The 25,604-nt window shown below is 42.7% G+C and overlaps 1 protein-coding gene across 1 annotated transcript; it reads right to left on the reverse strand.

The window, feature by feature from the left end:
* Positions 1-7,118: 7,118 nt before the first annotated feature.
* Positions 7,119-24,143, reverse strand: phex (phosphate regulating endopeptidase homolog, X-linked). The gene is made up of 22 exons (XM_076721623.1): positions 23,363-24,143; positions 20,454-20,510; positions 20,171-20,332; positions 19,985-20,068; positions 19,656-19,882; positions 18,828-18,896; positions 17,565-17,681; positions 17,278-17,361; positions 16,883-17,025; positions 16,633-16,726; positions 15,398-15,526; positions 15,022-15,123; positions 13,914-13,991; positions 13,527-13,630; positions 13,371-13,429; positions 12,882-12,936; positions 11,793-11,860; positions 11,560-11,690; positions 11,333-11,398; positions 10,389-10,493; positions 10,037-10,113; positions 7,119-9,936 (listed from the first exon to the last, which is right to left on the reverse strand). The coding sequence occupies exons 1-22, from the start codon at positions 23,484-23,486 to the stop codon at positions 9,834-9,836; spliced, it is 2,238 nt and encodes a 745-aa protein (XP_076577738.1). The 5' UTR covers positions 23,487-24,143; the 3' UTR covers positions 7,119-9,833.
* Between the last annotated feature and the right edge of the window lie 1,461 nt (positions 24,144-25,604).

The raw sequence follows: 25,604 nt of genomic DNA on the forward strand, positions 1-25,604 counted from the left end.
GCCTCCTTTGCACCGCCCTCACGACTCCGCCTCTCGCCGCGCCGCGCCGCCACAATGCAGAGAAACACCGTCAGTCCGCGGTGAGTGAGTGGCAGCGGGCAGCTCGGGTGTGATTTCTGGGATTTAACACATTTAAAGTGCAACCTGCATTAAAGTAAAAGATGCTTTGCAGGTGAATCTCTGTGACATCCCAACATCTCCTTAAGAGTCACAGAAAAACGTTGTTTCCCTGTGAAAACTAACGCTTCTTAATGCTTTTTCACCTCTGTGTGGGCTTGTTGTGTTTGCAGCCTGTAATATTGCTTTAAAAGACCCTGGAACACTAAAAAGTTATTTTCCATGATATACTGGAGTGTGCACATGGAAACCTGTTGGCAGGAGCATCATGACAGCACATGTTTCTGTTTTCCTGCGCGGTAAAACGCTCGTGTTTGCTCATACTTAAACACACACATAGCATGAAGTGTCCTCAGCCTCGTTGCAGGTGCATGCAGCATCTCTCAGGGCTTGCTGTTGTGTAGCAGGTTGCCATAGAAACCAGACAAATTACTTTCTTTTTTACAAGCCCTTGTTCCCATGGCAATAGGGATGCCACCCATCCCCCAAAAAGCGCGCGCGCACACACACACGACACACTCTGTCATGCACACAAACACACACCTGCTGACTCCCAATCTGCTTATGGTGTGGAGGTGTTTGACATGGTGGCGTTAAAAACAAAAGAGGGAGAGAGGGAGAGGAAGAAATAATGAGTGCAGATCCATTGAGATCACACTCTCCCTGTCTGTCTGTCCGTCTGAGTTTGTGTTAAGAGCCATGAAATCAAATAGCCAAACAGCCTTTAGTCTGCCTGCATGGGACCAACTAATGGCTCCTTCGTCTGCCGTCTCCCCAGATATCATAAATTAAAGGCTGTTTGGATTAACAACAGAAAAAAACTTTCTCTTTGCTCCCTCTGCATGACGCTCCGAGTCCAGAGAAAGAAAATGTTTTGCAACAAAAGCGTTCTAACTTCTAATCTGGAGGTTTTTGGCTTCAGATATGATTGTATTTCACAAGTTAAATGTGTCTGTTTTTAAGATGCTGCACATTAAAACACAAAGACCAGCAACCTGTTTACAAATCAGAAAAGTGGATTTGTTATAGTTAGAGACTTCCATGTGAATTTAATCTGCTTTGTGAGAAGATCAAATGTTCAGAAAATGACAAACAGATCTGTTTTTGCATCATGTATCCATATTATGTATCAGTAATAAGACAATATAATTCATTTATTCAATAAAGATCATTCGATTACGCTGTCAAGCAGCAGGACATCCATTGCCTTTGCTTTTTCTCCCCCACGTCTGCAGACAGTTTTTCGTTTTCTGCAAACATGTTATTCTTTGGACTGAGGTGAGAATTACCAGATAGACAAGACATCGACAACATCGACATTCAATTGAAGCCATCCGCGTCTCAAAGAATGCAAAGCAACGCTCACAATAACCACAGTCTCAAAGGTCTCACACGAAGCACTTGACCTACAGCTGCTCAGCCAAGGTGTGAACAAGCAGCTGTGGGTTAATCAGCATGCTGAGAAACACTATACGTCCATGCTGCCTAAAAAAAAGTTAGATAAAACTAAAAAAAAACAAAAAAAATCCATCTGAGAGCACGTGCTTATGCATGTTCTAATCCATTATTCAATTAAGCCTCAATTAGCCTTTAATCCCCATTACCAGTCCAGTGAGAGACGAGCGGTGAAGGAATGAATGAGTAAGTGTCTCCCCGGGGAGGAAGGAAGAGCAGAATGGAAAATGAAAGACTGCAGAGATATAGGGGGCTCGGGGCAGTTTCTGATAACAAAAGTACTAATTAGTGTCGCTAAAGGATTTATAGAAATCAGAATAGTGTGTGTGGGATGGAGAGAGGAAGGTGGAGAGAGTGAACAGAGGCGTTCGAGAGCGTGCCGGGATATTTTCTGCAGGAGGGCAAAAACAGGAGAAATCCTCCAGAGGTTGAAAACTGCCGGCAACAAATCCACTTAAACACATGCGCGCACACACTGGGGCGTATGAGATGGACAGATGGGGAAAACAGTATAGGCAGCAGAGAGGAGAGCTCCTCTTCTGAGTCTAACTTTGGACAGGATGTCATTCTGCGTCCAAATCCGGGCTCCACATTTCATTTGCGCTCATGTGTGTCCATCTGCATGACAGCTTTCCTCCATAATTAAAGACGGCTATATGGACGCAGAGCTGGTCTGATATTCATGAATAAGGCTCCTCGCTTTTCTTTCAGCTCCTGCTCCTCCAAACCCACACTCCCTCCTTGTCTTCCACCCCTCCCATCCCCCAGTCCATCTGTTTTGGTGGAGGCCATCCATTAATAAAGAGTCTGGCCTTTCATTTCTATTTCCCTCCTTCTGTATTATTTATTTACCCATCTATCCACGGCTACGGTGGGCAGATATGGTTGCCAGATTGGGATTCAGCTGATCCACCTTCTTCTCAGGCGGGAGAAAAAACTTGAAACTTTAAGTCGTCCAAACCTCTTCCCCACAAATTCTGTTCCAGGCACGGAAAAATGTAATCCACCAAAGTTTCTAATAATTTGACTCAAAGATCCAGAGTGTGGGGAATTGAAAGTTCATAAACATGTTTTTGTTTGTGAATTATTATTTGGAAATAAGAATCATGTTTTTGCCATCTTAGAACGATCTCTTTAAATCTACAGAGGGAGCAGGTCCTCCTCATGGAGTCCACCACGTCTCTACAGTAGCCCAGAACGGACAAACTAAACACTGGCTCTGGAGGGGCTTTTGCGTCCGACTGCCATAGTTTCTCTGACGTGCTTGGAAATGGAGGGTGAGGCCAGGGGTGTTCAGCTGGTTGCAATCTCCAACCTCACCACTAGATGCCACTAAATCCGACAGACTGGCCCTTTAAATCTTTTACAGATTAAAATCAGAAAAGTGCAAACGTTCTGAAAACCACTCAAACAAGCCCTGATTAGCAGCTGCTCTGATTGAACTGAAGCACATGTTCAGAGCGTGGGCGTTTCAGCCGCTGAGTCGAGTTCAAATGCAGAAAACCTGCATGATTAGAGGAATTTTTACACTCCAGCCAGTCAGAGTCACAATGTGATGGCTGGAGTCAGAAAAAAACCTGTTAAAGTGTTTTCAAAATAATTACTGCAATTAACTACTCACATTAAAACTTTTGTCTTTGTGACACATTTGGCACATGTTTGAATAAATGCTGCAGTAATAGAGCCATTAAAGCTGCAAAGCTCTGCTTTTCAGGCGGAAGCATTTAACCTGAGTGCTGTCCTTTAAATGGCTGGTATTTGTGCTTTTTTTCTTTAATCACCGGTTCCGGCCTTAGTTTATTTTGGGTAATATAACCTCACAGTATTGTTTCTACTGGCTACCACAGAAGAAAATATTACTTCATAAAAGGTCTGGATGAGTTTCACAGAAGTCGTTGGTATGACTTGTGGTTGGACTTAAAGGAGACTGAATGCTTTAATTAACATCACCTGTTTTCCAATGATAAAACTTCCACACATTAGGCTGAGCGCTGTGTCTTTAAAAAACAGCCTCGTCTGTTCAGACATTTCAAAATAATTGTGCTCAGTTCCACATTTCCAGCCTCTGCACCTCCGTCTCCTTCTGTCTATCCATTTATCCATCTTTATTTTCCTCTCTGCTATTTCTGTCGATCCATTCTCTGCATCCTCTTGGTGGTCAGCAGCATTCATAATTCCTAAATGTCATTTGGACATTAGCTCACGAGGTCAGGAAGGACGCTGTAAGTGTGTGTGTGTCGGGGGGGTGATGGAAGAGGGAGGTCATCGGGAGGGGCATGAGATGAGAAAAACAGTAAAGTCATCTCCATGGCCTCTTGGAGGCTCATAGATTTGATTACAGTTACAGGCCAGAAACAGAGAAGATAGATGCAGACGGGTGCAGATAAAACGCGTCTCTCATGCTCACTCTGCTTCTCCACACAAACGCAGGACGAAGGAGACGGACTGAGATAAAGAGCGAGCGCCCCGAGTCTGATAAAGAAAACTGGGAGATGACTTCAGCAGTGCCCGAGGAAAACCAGATTTGTTAAAAGGTCAGAGTGTGATATCTGAGAAGAGCCATTTTCACGTCTCAGAAAGCTAAATTTAATCTGGGTGATTACTGGGCCCATCTGTAATCTGTACAGCACCTCAAGAAGGCCCTGAAGGCACGTTTCCCCCGCCCTCTGTTGGACAGACGCAGAACTGCATGAGTGGACTGCATGTGTCCAACCCAGCAGAGAGGCTCTGTGCTCCGCGTGTGTGTGAGTGTGTGTGTGTTGGGTGGGTTTTAAGGATGCAGCTATATGATGTGTTTCTGGGGATTACTCCCCTTCGTCATCTCCTCCACAGAAGGAGAACTTGGAGGACATGAACGACAAGGTGTTTTCTGGTCTGGGCATCCGACCAAGTTTCAGCCTCTGGTGGCAGAAATTGCTGCTTTTTGAGCTGACGTCGCTGCAAACTGACATCCACTCACCAGCCGCTCACTGCTTGCTTTGACAAATCTGCAGGGTTTATATATAATTTGGGAATAGGGCTGAGCTACGGACACAAATCTTCTTTCAAAGTATATATAATCACACATCAGGATACTGATAAGCTGTGCACTGTGTTGGTGTAGAGTAAATTCAACTGAACAGCAGTTTACAGATAAAATAACCAGAGCTGAATGTCTGTTTTTGGCTAATCCAATGAAACAATACTTGAAAAATTAAGTTAGTTGACCACACTGATGCAACAATCCTGCTGCTCATTGATTTGCAAAATTATAGCCAAATACAAATACTTAAAGATATTAATGTAGCGTGTCTCTATACTGTACAGTACAAAACCATAATACCCTACAATACCTGGCAGAAAATGGCTTCCATCGGGATGCACTGTATTGGACAGGTTATTTTATTTGTATTGTATTTATTTGTATTATTTTATTTATTTGAAAAGAGATGCCTCTGCACACTTTGGTCCAGCACAAGTATCTAATAATAAATCCAAGCTTTCAGTCAGCTGACCTTCAAATGTTTGACAAAAGGGGGGTCAGATCTTATCATGACAGAGCACACCTGTGCTTTGTCATGGCTGTCTCACATGCAAGGTCCAAAATACAGAGAAAACTGCAAGTACAACATACCCAAAAATCTGAGAATAACCCAAAACAGAGGGCGAGCAGGATATCAGTGTCAGATGGAAATAGTGCACAAGCGCTGGGAGAAAGTTCAGCTTCTACAACCCTCAAACGCATCAGTGAACCCACCTGTAGTAAGATTCATATCACAATCCACATTTTAACCCGTGAGATCCAACAAAGCTCTTTTGACAAAGGGCCAATACCCTGCAGAATCCCACGTATAAGACAGCTGTTTTTAAGCAAACATGCCCCGAAATCCATTTTTGATTTACACTGTTTGTACTTCATGGAACCCGAAGAAGCAGGGGACGGAAATCCTCTAAATTAGTTGACACGGTCACCACAAAACGCACCAGGCGCGATTTATTTTGTGATTGCTGGGGTTTATCTTTGCCCTCCTGTGACTTGATTTACTAATGTGTGCAGATTGGTGTGCTTTCGTTTAACAAGGACTGGGTCCAGGTGACAAATCAGTGCTTTAATCGCCTTAGCTGTCATTTTTACACTGGCCACTAAAGCAGATTTATCACAATTCAATGAAGTAATGGCATAAAGTCAGGCACTAGCTCATCATTAAATGCTCTACCAACACAGAGCATGACGGCGTCTGCAGGGACTGGTTCTCATGTTAGCCTCTGATAAGCAGGGCTGACTGCAGAGGCTTTGGTCCAAATCCACTTAAATCACATTTTTAGGTGTGTTACTGAAATATAAGCGTGTAAAAAACATACATTTTGATTATACTCAAAATCATTCTGTGATGTTTGCACTTCGGTTGTGCTGTTTTTCAGGATTTGTCAATGGGGGAGAAGGAAAAGATGTAATCTTGAGAATTTTTTGTGGAAAAACAACCTCAGACATACATTATTATTCAAAGATAAGTAGTTTCCATATATTTAATTGTATATTTATTATTAAAAAGACATACTGGTACCATTCACTCCTGTTTCATAGCCCCCTGTGAGTCATTGCTGTTTTGAGGAATGCTTGATTCTCCCGACGGAGGATGTTAAGTGAAAGTGCAGCACAGCTAATACGGCAGCTTCGTCCATTTTGGGCTCTTCGGGTCTCCATCCCCTCAGCCCTCAAAAAGGTCAGTTCTGTTGAGATGACTTGCTGTTGGCAAATTTACGAGCCAAAGTTCACTACATAACAGCAAAACGGATTGTTTCTTTACTGTATATCGGTACCAAAAAGCTTAAAGTTTACATGAACTGATGGCAGCACATATAACACCCCGCTTAATTTATTGGACTGTTCCACTAAGTTTCAAATGTTTAGTCTGAATGCCTGAAAGTCAACAAGCCGTTTCATCTGTTTCCTTCGTCCAGTTGTTGCATCTGTCATTGATAATAAATGTCACCGTGAGGCCGGCTGACAGGGGCCTGATCCATGACGCTGCTCATACATCTAATAAAACGAGCTCTCTGCTCATTATCATCCATCTCACTTACGCTCGCTCTCTTTGTCTCTTAATCACCCCCCCCACCCCACATACACACAAAGAGTACGCACAGCACCATTACAGGCTGGTGCACTGGACTGTTTCTCTAATTGGTGTGTATTGATGAGGCTGCCGCTGGTCCTGCCACAGATACAAGTCATTAATGTTACCCCCTGCCTGGCAATGTAACACACACACACACACACACACACACAGTGACAAGCTCAAGCGCTTCCTGTATGAACACAGAATAAGTTGCCATGGGAACTGCTAACATCAGTGTGTGTGTGTGTGTGTGTGTGTGTGTGTGTGTAATAGCAGGTCTGGAGGGAAATCAATAAATGGACATGTTTTCAGATGCAATCTCAATCTCTTTATGTGTTTTGTCCTCCATCCATCAGCACCTGCCATCCACTGACTCACGCCGTCTCTCTCACACACACATTTACCTAATCAATCACAGAAAAGTTGCGGCATCATGTCTCATAGTTTTATTAAAACCCGACAGAACGAAGCACAACCAGAAACAGCGACACAGCGAGCCTTAATCACAGCATACAAATATTTGCTATGACAATGGAAAAGCAATGATTCATCCCATTAAGTTACAAAAATATTAGATATCAAGAGAAACACTTGCTGATAGTGAAATGTAAATAAACTAATATTTTGTAATATACAGTGGTTATATTGAATCATTTCCACTGTGGCACTGTGGGTTCTTCAGCATTTCAGAATAAACCTAAGTGGGTGATCAGTGATTTCTGAGAAATGAACAACAAAACCTGACGAAGATCAGCTGTCAACAATCTTGAAAATCATGAACTGTTGAAGTAATTGATCAATTTTCAGTTTCAGCATTTGATTTATTAGATTTGTTTAACTGAATATGGACATTTTGGGTTTGAAACAGTCGGTCAAACAAAACATGTGATGACATCATATTGGACTCTGGGAAATTATGATGGAATTTTTGTACATTTATTTATAGAAAACTGTACAAATAATTGGCAGTTGATAGTTGATAATGAAGATAGCAGTGACAGCCTGACTATTAATATCAATAACACACAAAACATATTTAGGAATCTCAATGATTATCCATAGGTGATGTTAAAATTATGAAAAAAATATCCCAATAATAATAATAATAAAGATCAATAAGTTTCATTGACTATTTGGTTTTCAGATAAACTCTTATTACTATCGTATACGGTAGAGGAGTGCTGCCCTCATTAATAAATCATCATTTTCCTGCACCAGCTCCTTGCTCAAAGAGCTAAGCTAATTTGAGGTGTATAGTTATTTATGTGAAATTTCATTTTAATTCTTTCCAGTTTAACCTCATTGTTAAACTGCATTTTATCAAGTTTCAGATTTGTCAGCCCTGTTACCTCTTTCTTTTCACATGGGTCATATATCAGCAGGCTAACATTAGCTTTGTCCATCAATCTAGCTACTCCAGTTAGCTACGTAACAGTTTAACCTGGCAGTTAGTCAGCTTGAGACATTAGATGTAAGTATTAACTCCTGGTTTGTATAGTAACTCACAAAGCTAACATTAGCTTTGACAGTTGATCTAGCTAGTTCAGCTAGCTACATAACAGTCACACCAGGCAGTTCTCTGTGACTTCTTATGTCGACATTAGCTGTAAATATTAAGTCACAGCTGATTTGTATAGTAACTAGTAAAGCTAACATCAGCTTTGTCAGTTAATCTAGCTAGTTCAGTTAGCTACGTAACAGTTACACCTGGCCGTTAGCTAGTTCGTATTAGTCAGTTCTTATGTAGACATGAGCTGTAACATCTGGTGTGTTTTGTACAACCTATTTTGATTTAATTTAATCTTCACTCATTAAAAACAGTTATTTTATAAACAGAGTAAGTCTGAAGCCATTCAGGAGAGCAAAGACCAAATGAGGCACGAGAGGAATCAGTTTGTGTCAAAACTACACAAAAGAGTGCTTCAAAAAGCAGAATAAGAAAAGATAAATATGAAAACAAAAATAAAATTAGGGAATTATTCTCATGACAATTATTGTAATCAATAAGAAAAAACCTTAACGTTAAGGAATAACAGTTATCTTTTAATGATCACTCATCATAAACAATACTTGAGAAGATGTATCCCCATATTTTGTGACTACCTTATGAAATCTGTTGTGTAAAATACTCCGTTCATTCCACAGCAACATCAAATACTACAAACCATCTGATGTATGAGAGCAGCTCAGCAGTGCTGCTCAGCGAAGGAGGCAGAAAGACGGATGGAGGGAGTGCGTCTCGTAGTTCGAGTGCTTGTAATTCTGAGTTCATTTGCCTCAGGCTCAACTGGAGAATGAAAATAAATGTCTGACACAGCACCAAGACTCAAACAAAGTGGGACATAAACCAAGATGGGACTTTTCAAAGGAGAGCCCACACACACACACACACACACACACAAAATACAAAACACGCTCCATCTTAGGAAGTTTAACCTCATATTAAGTCTTAAAAATACGCCAGCAGGTTGCTCTGCAAGTTTGAAATTACAATACCCATTTCACAAAAAGGGGATAAATTTGGTTTCAAGACTGTGAGATTAAATTGGACTGGAAACATCTAATTTGAATTTTTTTGTATTCTAGTTTGCATTTTCGCTCATATTTATGCATTAATTAATTCATCTCTGCTTTCAGGTGTTTGGGAATTCATCAACAGAGCTGCTAATTAATATACACAGATACTGACCTAACATTTAGCGTAACATTTGAAATATAGGTTCCTATATAAAAAAAGAAAATCTAGTCATTGTTTCTTTATTTCAATATATGTATATCTTTTTCATTCCCATTAGAAGAGTTCTAATTTTATCAAGTCATACTTACACTATATATAAGGCTGTTTTCTAAAATCCACAAATTATGGTCCTTACAAACCGCTTCAGTTGTACTTTTTGCAGCAACTGAAACATATGCAGTAAATGTACCTGTGGAAAAACTGAAACAACAAAATTTGTTGCAGCGACAATATACAAAAGCCCGTTCGAAGGCTCGTACCCTGACAGGTTTACACGTTAGGCTGTGTTTTTTCTGCGCTTCATTTGCGCTCCATCGTTCCCACATCATGTAAACTGTGTCGGCTAAGTCCAGCATTATCAACCTTTTCAAGAGACGTCCTGCTGTCAGCTCTGGTCTGGCTCGGGGTCAAGCTGGGGTCAAAGGTCACCACACCCGGCAGGACTCTGCGCCTCGGTTCATAACTGACGACTCGGGACAGCTGAACGCTTTCCGAAACTCTTCATAGTTACTCATTGCTCCGATAACTCTGCAGGGCAACAGTGATGGTGAGGGTCAGGTTGGAAGGATTGAGTGCATTCATCAGTGTGTGTGTGTGCGTGTGTGTGTGTGTGTGTGTGTGTGCTCACCTGTATTTTGGTGGACTGTGAGCTCCACTCTGGATCTGGTCCCTGGCTGCTTCTGGTCTGTATGAGTTACATCTCACCTGTAAGCACATTGGATGGATGATTTGATCGCGTGTGTTTAAGAAGGGTGCATGCAGCAAAGTCAGCTGATTTTTTTATTACATGCGATGTTACGAAGCACTGGAACGTCACTGGTTCAAGACATTTATTACCTCAAAATTAACCCTGATTTGCAAATAGCAGCATGCAACAACAGAAGTGCACCAAAATGCTTTCACTGGTTGAAGCATTGGCACATTGGCAAAAATAGTTTGTATCTGTGTGTGTTTGTGTGTGTGTGTGAGTGTGTCTTTACATGTGCATAGCTCAAAAAGAAGAGTTGGTTGTTGTTCAGTCCCACTCCAGGCAGCTGGGGCTCCTCAACACCACCTCTGCTCTCATCTACCCACCGCCTGTACGCCTGCACACAAATATAAAAAAAACAACGTTTTCTCCTCTGGACTTCTTAACATGACAGCTGGGAAGTTTTATAAAAAGTTTGTGCACACAAAGGACATGTGTTGCGTAACACGGGTACCAGTAACTGATAAATAAATGTGAAAGTAATACGCACAGGTGCAGCAAAAAACACAGGTGCATTAATGACAAAGACAGATGAAACTAATAGCAAACACATGCCAAACTAATAACAGACACAGTTGAAACTAATACAAGTGTCAGTGCCAGGGCACTGGTATTCATGCTGACTCATAGACCACATTACACTCAGGGTGGGAAGCTCAAAAGCTGTTATCAGAAAGACAATGTCATCCTGCTGTAAAGAATCTGACCAATGGTTATCATTTCACTGCTTCCCGGTTCATCAGCTACTGAAAAGACAATTGATGGAGAAAATCCGGAAGGACATCAGGACATATTTCAAGGTCAAATGACATATTTGACAGCTCATTAGCTACCGTGAGACAACAGCAGATATTAGCATTCAACCACTCCAACATCACCGTTTGATGGTGATGCACGATAGGAAAGGCGTAAATTAACTGTGGTGTGTAATCGCACATCTTGCACACATTTATTTAAGCTTGAAGTAAAACACACAAAGATGCGCTTTGATATGTCAGATTTAATTTACACCTTTCCTATTGTAATAGGAAATATCGTTAATGTCAGCTTGGAGGTTGCTAAATGCTAACATTAGCTGTTGCCAGTAGCTTGCTGTTTTACCTTGAAATATGGGCTGATGTAAAGGTCAAATTATCTGCCTCAAGAAAACAACAATGGTAAGAAAACAGATTGTACCCTGAAAGCTTCTCTTATTCCTCCATTGTCTGCAATGTTTTCTGCCAGAGTCCTCTTGCCCCGCACCTACAGAGCAAAACATCCACATCCAATCCACAAAGAAAACATATTCTTGATTTAATCATTATTTGAATGTGCATGTGTGAATTTTAATGTTTTTAGGGGATTTTTGAGATTATTTGACTATTGCAATTGTAAATTCGGTCAACTAAAACTCAGATTCTTACATTTAGGCCTGCCTCATCCCAGTGGTAGCCATTATACTGGTCAATCATACACTGGGTCTTCTCATTGAAGGCTGTTACAGATGAGTTGCTCCACCACTGGTCGAGGTTGCCGTTACTGTCATACTTGCGGCCTATTCATGAAAAGCAACACGCACAAAAATCACACCGTGTTAAATATTTCTTCTGTTCTAACAGATGTTTTCTGAGGTCCTTTTGGCGATCGGTATATTTACCGTTATTGTCAAAGCCGTGTGTTAACTCATGTCCTACTATCACCCCGATGGCACCGTAACTTAAAGATCTGGAAACAGACAGCGTGGGGATGAAGTTTAGTCACAGCATTTAAAACAGCTAAATTTTGAGACAAAATTTTATTTCATTTCAATGAAATCGCTGCAGGATGGATGAAACTGTTTGTACCAAAGTCGATGAAGCAACTGAGCTAATGGACATTCTGACAGTTAGCAAGCTCGCTAGCTTTCAGAGGCTTTCTTAGCCTTCAATAACTCTTTATTGAATTAAATGATCTAAAACGCTAGGAACAGAATCCCAGGGGAGAGTAACAGCACAGTACAGATAGAACGAAGCTACTGAAGCTAGCACTAGCATGTTCCCCGGCTGGCTGGGGTGTTAGCCATTAGCTCGCCAGCTACAGTAGTTAACTAACTGTAGTAGCTCCTGCAGACAAGCGAGTAGAAAACAAACCACAGCACGGTGGGCAGATTGTAAGGAGATCAGCATGTTTTCATCAGTTTGTTGTGAGTGAAACCTTGTCTGATTTATGCTAACATTACTTGTATGCGGGGACGCTCCAGTGCTAACTTTGTGTCATCTTGGTTAGCATTATCACTGCTACTAGCTGCTGTCATGTTAGCTAGCTAGAGCTAACATGACTAGGCTAGGACAGGCAGGTGGTTGAAGATTTGACCTTTAAATAGCTTTTTAATCGAAAATGTCCATAATTAAGCTATCATGATATTGTAGAAATGTGTTTTCTAACCCACTGCTGTGCGTGCATCCTGGACACCCATCACCAAGTTTCTAGAACCACATATTTTGCACATATTTTAGTCATTAAGAGATCTGCTTGTATTTCCCACTGAAAACAGATGCTTTTAGAAAATACATACGGCACATTACAGGATTCTGTGATGTAAAAATTAAATATACCTTATAAAGAAATGTTTTGCTCGTCCTATAATTTCATGATCTGTCATTTTCTCAGGTTAATTACTTCAGAGCTCCACATTACTCCTGAGTAAAGCCCGAGGTGGCATTTCTTTGGTCTGTTAGTCGAGCGTGTCACACTTCTTTAATCTCACCTTGGATACTCTCTTCCCCAAAAGAAAGGTTTTTGAAGCTCTCCGGCAGGGAATCCTAAATGAGGAGATCAAAACAGCCTGTGAGTCTTTAGCCGTGTCCACACAGCAGTGCCATTTGCTGCAGAAGGTCGGCTAATTTTCAAAGCCTTCATTTTTCTATTTCACCCTGTGCGAGGCAGTTATTTGTGATTAAAAAGTGGGATTTCTCCTGGGAGTCAGTATTATAAAACAGATCCCATTTCACCTGTTTGAGGAAGCACCCCTACTTTGTTTTTAATGCAAATTCATAATTATTTCTGACACTGAAATGCCTACTCAGCCATTTTCATGGAATACAAATCCCATTAAAATGTATTATAGGCAGACAAGTGAAACCACTGAGGTGCATTGCAGCTTCGTCCTGTCTGGACAGAGCTCCAGAGTCAAGAGCTTCCGAATAATTAAATAAAAACTTGTCCTCTTGGTGATCAATCACACATTATATCTTACTGATTTGATTCGTGGAGGAACTGTAGAAGGCGTTCACAGTTGTCGGGTTAGTAAACCACCTGCAACACACACACACACACACATTATGGCACATCAACGAGGAAATAAAACACAAGAAGTCCCGTAGCAGGTTAACAGATCAGTCCTGTCACTCACTCTGTGCGTGGGACGGTCTTTCGGAGCCAGGCGATATCAGACTGGGCGATGAACTTCAACGTCTGCATCACATTCCCGTAGTAGTCCTTCTTGCTGAACTCTAACTGAAACAGACACAAATGCAAACACGCACTGTCAGCTACTAAAGCCACCTCAGGCTTAAGCTGTGCAAATATTCCATCAGGATAAGAAATTTCATCTCAGCAGCCTCTGCCTTACCGCCAGCTGCCATCTTTGTTTTTCTTAACAGTTGAGATTTTAAAGATATCACTTGGTACATCTGAGATAAACTGGTGAGAATCTTTCAGCCCATGAATCACTTGAAGTCACACTGATGGGTTTACGTTTGCCTGCTAAAGAACCATCTCACAGCAGTGCAATACAAACCTGCTTTAAATCTTCATTGAGGTAGGTGTCGTTCAGAATAAACTCGGGGTAGCCAACCTTTGCCAGGACAGCATGAGCCTTGAGAGGGTGAGACAACAAAGTGAACGTAATGGAGAGTTTACACAGGTTTTTAATCAGACACTCGGTCAGAGTAACTGACAGTGAGTGCAAATGTCGAGGACTGAGAGAGACACGGCCGCCTGACAAAAAATGTTCCTGAGTCCCTGCATTAGGAATAAAGAGCCAGTAGGAACAAGACGTTCTACTAAATGCAATGATGTTGAAGTTTTAGGTCCTTGAACTGTGCAAATCTGTTGGTAGCAAACAAAAACTCAAGTTTGTTCAAATGTTTTCAACAGTTTTGTTGAAGTTGATGGTTGAGGAGCAGTTTGGTTCAAGGATGAAAACACTCCATGAAAAGAATGAAGAATATTTTAGAAGGACGGCACGGCACCGCTGTGGCAAAGGAGAAAAAAAAAGGTCTTAAATCAAAAATGTGTGAGCAGCAATGATGAAATGAGATGAAGCAGAATCCACAGACGTGACGCTCAATATTCTGGATTAAAGCTGCTCTAATTAATAATTTTATGGCCGTGTAATGTGAAAGGAGTCACTCACGCTGACAAACCCACAGAGAACGATCACATGACTCTGCAGCTCAGCACTGTTTGGGCTTATGTCACATTTAGCAGCGAAGGTGGAAGGTCGTTTTTCTCAAATGTTGATGGACACAAACAGAGCTGCCCCCAAAAATACAGCTTTAAGCTGAGAGCAACATTTTTGGATCAGACTATTAAGAACAAGTGCTTTCCTTACATATATTTACATACTGCGATCTGCGTAGCAGCTATCTGTAATCAATGCATCTTAGCATCTTTCAGCTTAATGTTTTGTCGTCAGCCCAAGAACTTCACTGTTTTAGTTCACCCTGAGCGTCTTTTTGGCTCAGCAGGAAGCACTTAAAACAGTAGACAAGCAAAATTAGCGACTAGCTGGTGAAGAAAGTCAAACATCAGCTAAGGATCCAGATATTTTGCATGTGCTGCCCCCAAGTGGCCAAAAAACATGAATGCAGCTTTAAGCAACAGAGAGCATCAGCTGTTCTTACCTTCTCGACAGCTCTCTTCTTCGTTGGTTGATCCATCCAGTCGTTCTCCTTCTCCAGCATGTCGATGAACGCCCAGCGAACGCCCTGGATCAGCTCCTCCATCTGACAAACACGCAAAACTCGAATGTGACTTCCTGAGGACGCGTATCCATGTGCACACTCGTAGGTGTGTGCGTTTGCCAAAAAAATAAAGCACTCAGCGTCACATAAACACACAAACCCGCACTGACGCACAATTAGATGTCTGATATCATCTCCAGACAGACACACTCAGCACACACACATCTGCTACACCACAAAACAGATCCACAAATGACCCGCAATTTAGGACATGATGCGCTGATGTCTACAACACACTCATCAAACACACACGCACCATGTGTTTCTTGTCCTCCTGGAAGTGTGTGTTGACAAAGAGGCGCCCGGTGGCATAAACAAGCGAGTTCTCCACGTAGTTAACGCACTTATCCCAGCGCGGGGTCAGAGAGGTGGTTCCCGTGGTGACCTGGTGGGGGAGTGAGAGACAGAGAAGCGAGGTGACATTGACTCTTCCTCCACACGACGCTAACACACACTCAGTTTCTCGAGCTGGGAGTCTGGACCGACACACTGATATCTTTTTAAGTGCAGTATTCTATTATACAGATCATACTTTGTGTTCAGGGCATGTTTTAAAGTTAATTTGAAGCTCCCTCTGCGGTCTTAAAAATAGGAAACCGTAGTACTCAACATCACATGATCTCTAATTACTGTCATCAACATTTGGGGACATAAAAACAGAGAAAGAAACCTCGCCGTGTGGGCTTGCTACTTACATTTTTAAAGCTTCTATCTATCAAAAAAGTGAGTTTTACTGCTGACAAACAATAAAAAAAAAATTGTATGTACATATGAGGCTAAATCTGTGTCCTAATTTCACACCACACAGTAATTTGAAGCAGGTTTTCAGTAAGTAGTCCACTCCAACTGGGAAAGTGACAGAATATGCATGCTAATTGCAAACTAAATGACCTTGCAGTGAGAGTTTGAGGGCTTTAAATGTTGTCTCTTATTTACTCTCAAAGGTATTTTTTGATGCTTCCTTCCTTCCCCTGATTTGTTCTCTTGCCTTTGATTTGTATGTTTAACTTAACATTCAGTACACGATGCAACGCAAGGAAGTAAAGGAGCGACTCACAGCTGTAAAACATTTCACAAAACGCACGAGGTGTTTCATCTTAAGTTTGGTTTGAAAAATCATAGTTTAATTTATATCCTTTGGCCCCTATCTTGGTGGGAATTGAAGATTTATTAAAAGGAGTGTGTTGTATTATGAGAGTTTAGAGAAATTTGAGTTACAGTAAACAACAAACGTAGGCAGCTGAAGTAGTTTACAGTCACATAGTGCGATTTAAACCAAATTCACTGTCACAGCCAAACAATTTCCATACATATACAAAGCATGCATCTGCAAAATGTCAACTCTTAGTGGAATGAGAAAAACAGCCCTGTTTTAAGTGAGTTTTCCATGTAATTAACTGTTTTTTAGAGTTTGAACCCATGAAGGAGCACTGAATTCTTCACTTAAAAAAAAACTAAAAATGACCAATTATAGATTTTATAAGTACTGACCCGAGCGTAGTCCAGGTATCTGTACAGGAAACGACGGCTCAGAGTGGTGATCCTGGAGAAAACTGTCCTCCACTGTACGTAGTTAGCTACAGTCCTGGAGAGAGAGGAGGGACATTAATTAAATGCCTACATGTAATCTCATTATGCGCTATAATATACTTATAATGAGAGGCAGGAGCCCTCAAGCCCCAGTGTGTGCTCATCAGTCTGTGTGTGTTTTCTGTCTAGCTGTGCGTGTGTGTGTGTGTACCTGGGATCCGTCTTGTCAATGAGTTTGAAAAGCTCCTTGAAGTACTGCGGCGCTCGGACGATGACGGGCTCAGAGGAGGAGATGGACCGGCTCGGGTCGGCTTTAGACTCCACCACAGCTTTTACAAAACCCAGCCAATCAAACTACAGACGGACGGACGGAGCAGGACACACAAGCAGTGATGGTTACTTAGATAACACAGAGGACGGAAAGGTTTATTTAAAAGCAGCTGTGTTGACATTCTGCGTCTTTTTGACAGTTACCATTAAGTGTTTTTGCGCATTTTGGGCCGTTATCATCTCAAAGCGTGATCATCTTCACACAGAACAATGCTCACGTTCTCCACCACAAAGACCTTCTTAACAGATTTATGAGTCTGGATGGATTGCAGTTACCTGCGGTACGGAGCGCTGCAGGCGAGAGAGGCTGTACCTGTTGTACATATTCTCACTGGTGCGGTTTTCATAAGGAATCAGGATCTGCACACACAAAGAGCGACGATTCACTGACATGACAGATCATTTAAGAACAAGATAATTTACCTTTGTACTGCTGGAGGAGCTGATGATCAACTTGATATTTCACATTTGATAACTCTGGGTTTTAATTAGCCCCACTGAGGCCTCTCAGATCGACCCCATACATTCAGTGAGATTATATTTATCTGACACGGCGTGTTTACATGAGCCAGTTTGGTCTCGAAGGCGAGGGCCTTTTCCATCTGGGTCAGCGCTGCTTTCTCTGTAGCGCCCAGCATGACGGCTATATCTACCATCAAACTCAGCAAGGCTGCACGATACTGGAGAGAGAGAGAGAGAGAGAGAGAGAGAGAGAGAGAGAGAGAGAGAGAGGCAGAGGAAGCAAAAAAGATTAACGTCATTTATTCCTTCATTGCTGTGAGCTGCTGTCACGACCGCTCCCGAACATCAGATGTCATCAGACATCAATGAAGGACTGACATGCACGCTCAGATACTGATGTACTGCTGCTCGAGCCCAAATGGACCTCAGAGGAATATTCATGCTGTATGGATACGTTTAAAACTAGTGGTGGAATGGAATTAAGTACATTTACTCAAGTTCTGTACTTAAGTACAAATTTGAGGTATTTGTAGTTGACTTGAATATTTTCTTCTCATGCCCCTTTCTGGAGAAAACGATCAGCAGGTTGATCCATAATGAAGATCATTATTATTTGCAGTCCTGCACAAAATAGTTCAAAAAAAGCTGCACCTCAACCACCTACAACAGCAAAATCCTGCTTTTACATGGTGCATGAGTCATAATAATGATAAAATATGTGATAGTAAACAGTGACGGGGGCATTTTTATACACTGAGTACTTTTACTTTTAATACTTTAATGCTTTAAGTGCAGTTTCTTCCTTATACTTACATACTTTAGTAACATTTTGAATGCAGGACATTTACTTGTAATGGAGTATTTTACTTATTAATGTTATTATTAATAAGACGTTGAAAATGGCTGATGAATAAATGTTTTAGATAATGGCTGAATAAATTAGAGGCCCGTACTGTTTGCACCCCTTTGAAACCTCAAGCAGCTTTTTCTTATGAGCTAATGCAGACGTTTGGATATTGAAGGAAAGACAGAGTTTTTCTAGGAGAGAAAAATTAGTCGCTGCATACTCATCCAACTGTCTTATTCTGGCCTAATGAGGCAGCCATTAGTGGGGCAATCGGTATCAGCTGCCTCTTCTACCATTCATTTCTCGCATTACGACTGTCTGGCGTTTGTGAAAACGTTGAGTCTGGAAGGAATCTTGTTGCTGATATAGAAACCTAACATGAACCGCTGATATTTAAAGAGGCTGAAATTCTTGTTCTCCCACAATTCATCACTCAAGCGGGAAGGAAATAGCTGCTGCAGGAAGAGGAGTTTTTAGATGACAGGTAAAGGGGGTGAAAGATGAAGCAGAAACTCACCGCCTGAGCAGAGGAAGTGTTGGTGATGTAGTCCTCCCTGGAGGGTAGAGACAAGGACGCCTGATCGAGCTACATAAAGACAGAGAGCACACGTTAGCCTCTTTTGCTGCAGCAATAAAAACCAGAAAAACATGGCTGAGCAAGGCGCTGAATCTGTGTCAGCACACATGTCCACGCTAGACATTATTACCTTGTAATGGAGGTGTGAACAGGCAGCACTGCGCCGCTCGAGTGCACTCTGACAATTCAACATTTTTGAGTCGTCAGGCGAAAAAAAGCCCTCATGGTTGTTGTTGTCTAAGCTTTCATTATTTCATTAAAGCCGTCTGGAAAGCTCCAACAGGAAAAGTTTTCAATAGAGTTCCTGCTAGCAAGCGCGTGATCGTACAATGTGAATGTAACGGACAAAAAGAAGGTTACGTGAGCATTTATGCCGTCTCCAGAGGGCAGTTTTCAGGCTGCGGTGGCTTTGACAGAAACCAACGGCTGCCTGGAGGATAATATAACATTGAAGAAGCTGGTGTGTTTTGAATAATGGTCTGCAGCAATGAAAAGTATTTTCAATATGCACTGAATTGGTTAAAATCCACAAAACCACCAGAGCGGGGAAGCTTGCTGGAACGCTTTCTTTCCGAGAATAAGCCTTGATGCTGGTTAAATATGAAGCCAGAGCCAGCAGCTGGTTAGCTTAACTTAGCTTACCTTTGTTGATTAGATCAATTGAAATGTAAAAATGACAATTTGTGATTTACTGTAGGTGAGACAAATGGGCGTATTTAAAAACATGCATGCAGAAACAGCTCCTACAGTGAACTGTGGGTGTGTCACCTTGATGATGTAGTGTGAGGAGTTTTTGTCATCGGGGGACACGTAGAGGCGGATCAGGACGCTCTTAGAGTGCTGGTTCCTCATCTCAGCCAGAGTCTTCCGGAGGCTCCACTGCCCGGCCGACCAATGATAATCCCCGCCGAGCCCATCCCCCACAACGGGCCACCGAAACTCAGGCTGTTTCAGCGTTTTCAGCATCGGTTTGGAGTCCAGCTGCTCCAGTATGGCTACGGAAGCACACAGAGAAACACACCAAAGTTATTATAGATGCATTTTGTTTGATTAAAACCAAGTTTGTTTGTGTGTGTGTGTGTGTGTGTTCCACTCACTCTCATTCATACAGGAGCGGTACAGAGTCTTGGCCTTGCTCACTGCCTCCAGTTCATCAGGGTCCAAAGGAGCTTCCAGCAACTCTGACAGAGAAAATAATCTGTTATAACTCATTCAATGTCTGTTTAAGTCAAGTCCACTCAAGGTGGATGAGCTCATCGTGAAATCTGTTGCCAAACGCACACCTTTGAGTCGGATGTCGACATGCTGCCGTAGCCAGGGGTAGATGCCATACGACGAGGAGTCCTCAGGGATCGGATTGTCCTTCAACCAACCGCCACAGGAGAAAGTATAGAAGTCCTCGCAGGGGTTAACGGATCGATCCATTTTACTCAGAATGGACCCCGCTACAAGATGGACAGAGACAAAAAAAAAATCACAACCCAGTGAGTCCGAATAATACATTTTGAGCATTGGGTACACAAGAAACAACTAAAACTGAGGGTGATTGTTGCCGCCACTCCTCACCTGCTTCAATGCATTCTGGGCTCAGACAGAACTCCTCCTGACTGGATCTTTGAGAGACTGAGGGAAAAGAAAAGAAGTGAGGATGAAGCTTGACAAATTCACAGTTTTTATTCATTTAGGGAACATTCAGGTTCTTAAGTTCATCCTCTGCTGCTCGGTGGCCACTGAGCAGTGTGGAGGTGTCGCTCTAAAGATCCTCAAACATAGTTTTTGATCACATGTTCACATGATCAATAATTTACCCCAAGTGTCTGCATTAATAGTGTTGAGAAACCAGGGAAACGCGATGTACAGACCAACAAACCCCACACGACCAATGAAAGGTTAGCTAAAGCTCCATTCTGTCAAACTCTGCTGATGAAGGCGACGCGAAGCATTTGAACGTGCAGGTGAACGTAAACTGAAGGCGTCAGCTAATCATACTGTCACACAGCTCAAAGTGTTATCAGAGAAAAGGCAATATGGGACATTCCCACAATCCACTCTCTAAGAAAGGGGACAAACGCAGACCAAAGTGCAGTTGATACAGCTGGAGAGCTCCACTAACAGAGTAAACACTTAGCGGATTCAATTTTTAACTTCTGCCTGCCTGCACCGAGGAAAGCCTCCACTTACAATCAGCATGTAACTTTCAGCTGTGCGATGCGCCACATAATCTTTATTTAAACAGTCTCACAAGCAAGTCTTGAGTAAAATATACATCAGGCTTTTCACTTTAACTTGACTGTCAGGTGTAATTACCTCTTACACACCTCCAATAAGGGCAATCAGACCGCCACAATCAGACAGAACAGAGCCACCCGTTGTTTATGCTACTCGCAGTGAAACCACAGGTTTACCCATTCACTTCCCTTCCTGGAGGGTGAACGACAGGCGGCTTCTCTGACCTCTTGCCATTTATGTGATGTGGCTCTGAGGGCGTACAGAGGCAGCACAGGCTCATGAAGTGAGCTGACAGATTTAGCAACCAAATCCCAATTGTGAATGGATGAGTGGAGCGTTGCGGAGCTGCGCCGCAGTGTCTGACCTCTGAGGTCGACTGGTCTTGTTGTCTAGTTAGAGCTGCTTGTGGAAGTTGCTCAGTGTTGTTCCCACTTTGAGCAGCAACGCTCGCACTCACATCTCCAACCCTGCACGACCCGCTTGGCCTGGAGCAACCTCAACAACCCCCCAGCCGCGCCGCCAGAAACATATTTACAGGAGTTTAAACACACACACAGATGTCTGAGGCTCCAGCGACCAACCTCGTGTTCATTACTGAGATACCCAACAGGCCACCAACACAAACACACGTGCATAAACACGCATTTGAGAGGCACGCTGGCTAAACTCATTACAGAGACAAAGTGAAAAAATCAAACAACCACTTAGCATTCCTGTGTCTGGTCACTCGCATGGCTGCAGACCAGAGGAGGGTTTCCATCAGGGGCTGCATGGCACTGCGTACATATGCACATAACATAACTACACTTCAATCCCGCCACAAGAATGCCGACTTCCCTCAATAACAAGAAACAATGCTTACCCCACCCCAGACACACACACGCCCCTCCCAACCACGACCATCCTCACAACTAGCACTGCACAAACTGCTGAACAGCCGACGTGAAGACTGACTGAAAGGAGTCGTTCGGGAGTCGTTCCGCTCGGCTGAAAATGCCCCAACCATCACCTTTAATTAACATGTTATGTCTTGTTTGTTCAATCTGTATAAAAAAAGAAATGTAAAAATGGTAAGTTGTGTTTTTACTGGAGGCCGTGCTGGACTTTTTCTTGGCCGGGCGCACGCCGGGACTTCCTGTAAAATCCCAACATGTTGTTTTTACACTTCAGTTTTTGCACTGATGCAACAAGCTGTAACAAGTTAATTAGTGAGTTCTGAAGGTGCTGGGAGGTTTTTCTGTGTGTAACCAGACTGAACAGAGCCAGACTGGTTATTTCCCCCTGCGTCCACTCTCCATGCTAAGCTAAGCTAAGTTAACCATCTCCAGGCTGCAGCTTCATGTTTAACTCACATAACTCGCTGTTAAGCAAACGGAGGAAGTTGACCATTTTAAGCATCCTGGCATTTTCAAGCTGTACTAATATTCAGGTAGCAACTCCAAGAAAATAAGACGAGTTGGAGGAGACTCGACCAAAGCAACAAACACCTGGAGCGCTCCAGCTGTGGACACAGAGAACAGAAGGTGGAAGTGAAGACACTCAAATCAGACTTGAAGTATGGTGAAATCTGTAGTATTCGATTCTTTCTACATTGTTCACCTTGTTCGATGTCGTCTTTTAACATCGTCTTGTGTTTCTTTTGCATCGTTGTTGAAAGGTGCTCGTGAGGTCAAAGCATTTATCGTCTTATGTGTAATAACTTCATCTTTTTTCCTGTTTTTAGCTGGACTACAGGCTCAAATCACTTGTTTTGGGCACATTTACATTGAAGTTTTTTTTTTTAAAGTGTCAGTGTTAATTAATGAGCGCTGCCCCCTGTATATAAATAAATCTACACACACACCCTTCCCATGACTCTGCCACACAATTCCCTGCTAATTAATTTCACATTCTGCAGGATGTAATACCCACAAAGTGTCAACACACACATTCTCTTTTCCCAGAGCTCAATTTGACTCCCACAGTGCATTATGGAGCGGCTCTGCATGTGCATGTAGGCGGGTATGAAACCTTATATGAACCCAAAATAGTTTGACACAAGTTCCCGGCGAGCCCTCCACAAAGACCTTTGCTCCCAGCCGTGTGCTCGCGTGTGTTATTTCTAGCCTGCATGTACTATAATCTGAGGACAGTGCGCGCACTGTACGATACATTTCCACTGAATTCCTTGCAAATTATACTGCAGGTTGAGTAAAAATGTGTGTGTGTGTGTGTGTGTGTGTGTGTGTGTGTGTGTGTGGACTTACCCAGTATGAGTGCAAGCAGCAGAGCGGCACAGAGGCACACACACATGGCCAGTGCTATCTTGTAGAGACGACTGTTGCCCCTCTCGGGTTTAACCCCACCTCCACCTAAACGCTCCAGTTCCATGACTTACTGCGCTATATCATGCACACACACAACAACAACAACAAAAAAAAACACACACACACACACACTCTAAAAATCTAACTTTCAGGTGGGAAGATAAACTGAGGTAAACACACCAGAAAGCAAAAATATCTGGTAGAAAAACCTGATTAAAAAAAAAAAAAAAGTCACATTTATGGAGAAAATGAAATCCAAAGTTATGACATCTTCTGAATTTACACACTTCCTCTCTGTCTTCTGGTCTCTTTCACAGTTTAAGTGCACAGACTTTGTTTACTTTCCCAGTGTCTCTCTCTCTCTCGGCCGCTGTCTGTCTGTGTGTAGCTACTCGAACTTCACCCTGGCTCTTCAAACTGTTCCTCCCTCCTCTCCCCCGGCACTCCTCCTCTCCTCCCTCCCTGTGTGACAGAAGGGACCGAGCTTCCCAGAGATGAACAGAGACCATTTAATAACATTATAGGACATCATATGTGTGTTACCGTGCAGCACTAGAGGCTGCAAACCTGGTTAGTGGCACACAAGTGAAACGTCTGTGTGTGCTTTGTGTGTGTGTGTGTGTGTGTGTGTGTGTGTGTGTGTCTAATCTCATGTAGAAAAACAGCAGGGAGTTCTGCTCGAAACATTCATCAGATCAGACAGTCAGTAGACCAGAACCAAATTAGACTCACACACTCACACTCACACACTCACACTCACACACTCACACACACACAGAGGACGCTGATTACCATCGATTAATCTGATGATGATGATGATGATGATGATGATGTTGCCGCCTGTAAAAACACATCAGTGTTTTTGTCAGAATGCATCGATAGTTTCTTTGAAGAGAGGTGCCGATGGCAGCGACACCGCAGCTCCTGGTTGGTCCTCAGCCTCAACCCCCCCCCCCCCCCGCCCCCCCACACTGTGGTGAGAAGTCTATCCGCACGTGCTCATTAGGGTTTGGGGCGTCGGCCACAAAGTCCTTATATAGAAGTGACTTCCTGCGCAGTTAAAAACACCCATTCATCAAGCAGACACATCGACCACGATGCTATTGTTCACCATTGTGACTCACAATCACTTGCGTCCTGTTTTTATTCTTGTTGTTTAAAGCTGCAGCGCGGGACTTTTACAGAGAACATCCGTTACCAAACAAGCTCACACGATGCCGGTGAAGCCTAACACCAACAGGTACTTCGCTCCGTATTTCGCAGCATACCAGCGTTTTTAAATCTGGAGCTGAGCAGCCGATGGAGTAGACTATGGTGGAGCCTACGGCGCCAGAAGTCCATCAACAGTGTTTATGTAACATGGCCAGAAGGGGGAGACTAAGTTTCCACAGTGCAGGTCAACTGGAACCCTTTGCTCCAGTCTGGTTGTCCTCTCTTAGCGTCCATCAGTCCACCACTTTGGTCCAGACTGAGATATCTCAACATCTACTGGACAGATCTCCAAGAAATTTTGTTTCATGGTCACCAGAGGATGAACGACTTTGAACCCATCATCAGATCAAGATGTCGGTTTGTCCCAAACTTTGGTTTATGACCAAATACTTCTGAAACAAAACTACTGATATTCCTATTAGCATGAGCTGTACTTTGTATTTAGTACAAATTAGCCAATGTTAGCAAGCTAAAAGTCTAAAATAAGAGGCTGAACATCAACATGCTGCATTGTCATTGTGACATGTTGTGTGACCATTTAGCTCAAAGCTCCACCGTGCTACAGTACAGCCTCACACAGCCGCTAGCATGAATGTAGACTCATAATCCTGTTAGCACGGAGGAGGTCACAGAGTTAATTCATGGCCTCATCTCTCAATATGGAGCAGACAGTCAGAACATGCCTCCTTTCTGCCCTCTCCTCCTCTTCATCATCCTCCCATGTCTGTTTACTCAAACATCCCTCCAGGCTGTCATTAGCGCTGCAGATAAGATAAGCAACAGAAACATACGTGCAAAGATGCACAAGCAATCTTTTCACGTAGATTAGGGAAAGAAAATCAGCCTTCAAAAAGTCTTATCTGAAGACAAACATACACATACGAAAGTCACCAACGTCTGCATGCAGGGGGGCCCGAACCTCCACACGCTCCCCTAATTATTCAACGATAAAGGCAACAATATTGAACCT

The sequence above is a fragment of the Chaetodon auriga genome, chromosome 21 (genome assembly GCF_051107435.1).
Source record: "Chaetodon auriga isolate fChaAug3 chromosome 21, fChaAug3.hap1, whole genome shotgun sequence".
NCBI classification, from domain to species: domain Eukaryota; kingdom Metazoa; phylum Chordata; class Actinopteri; order Chaetodontiformes; family Chaetodontidae; genus Chaetodon; species Chaetodon auriga.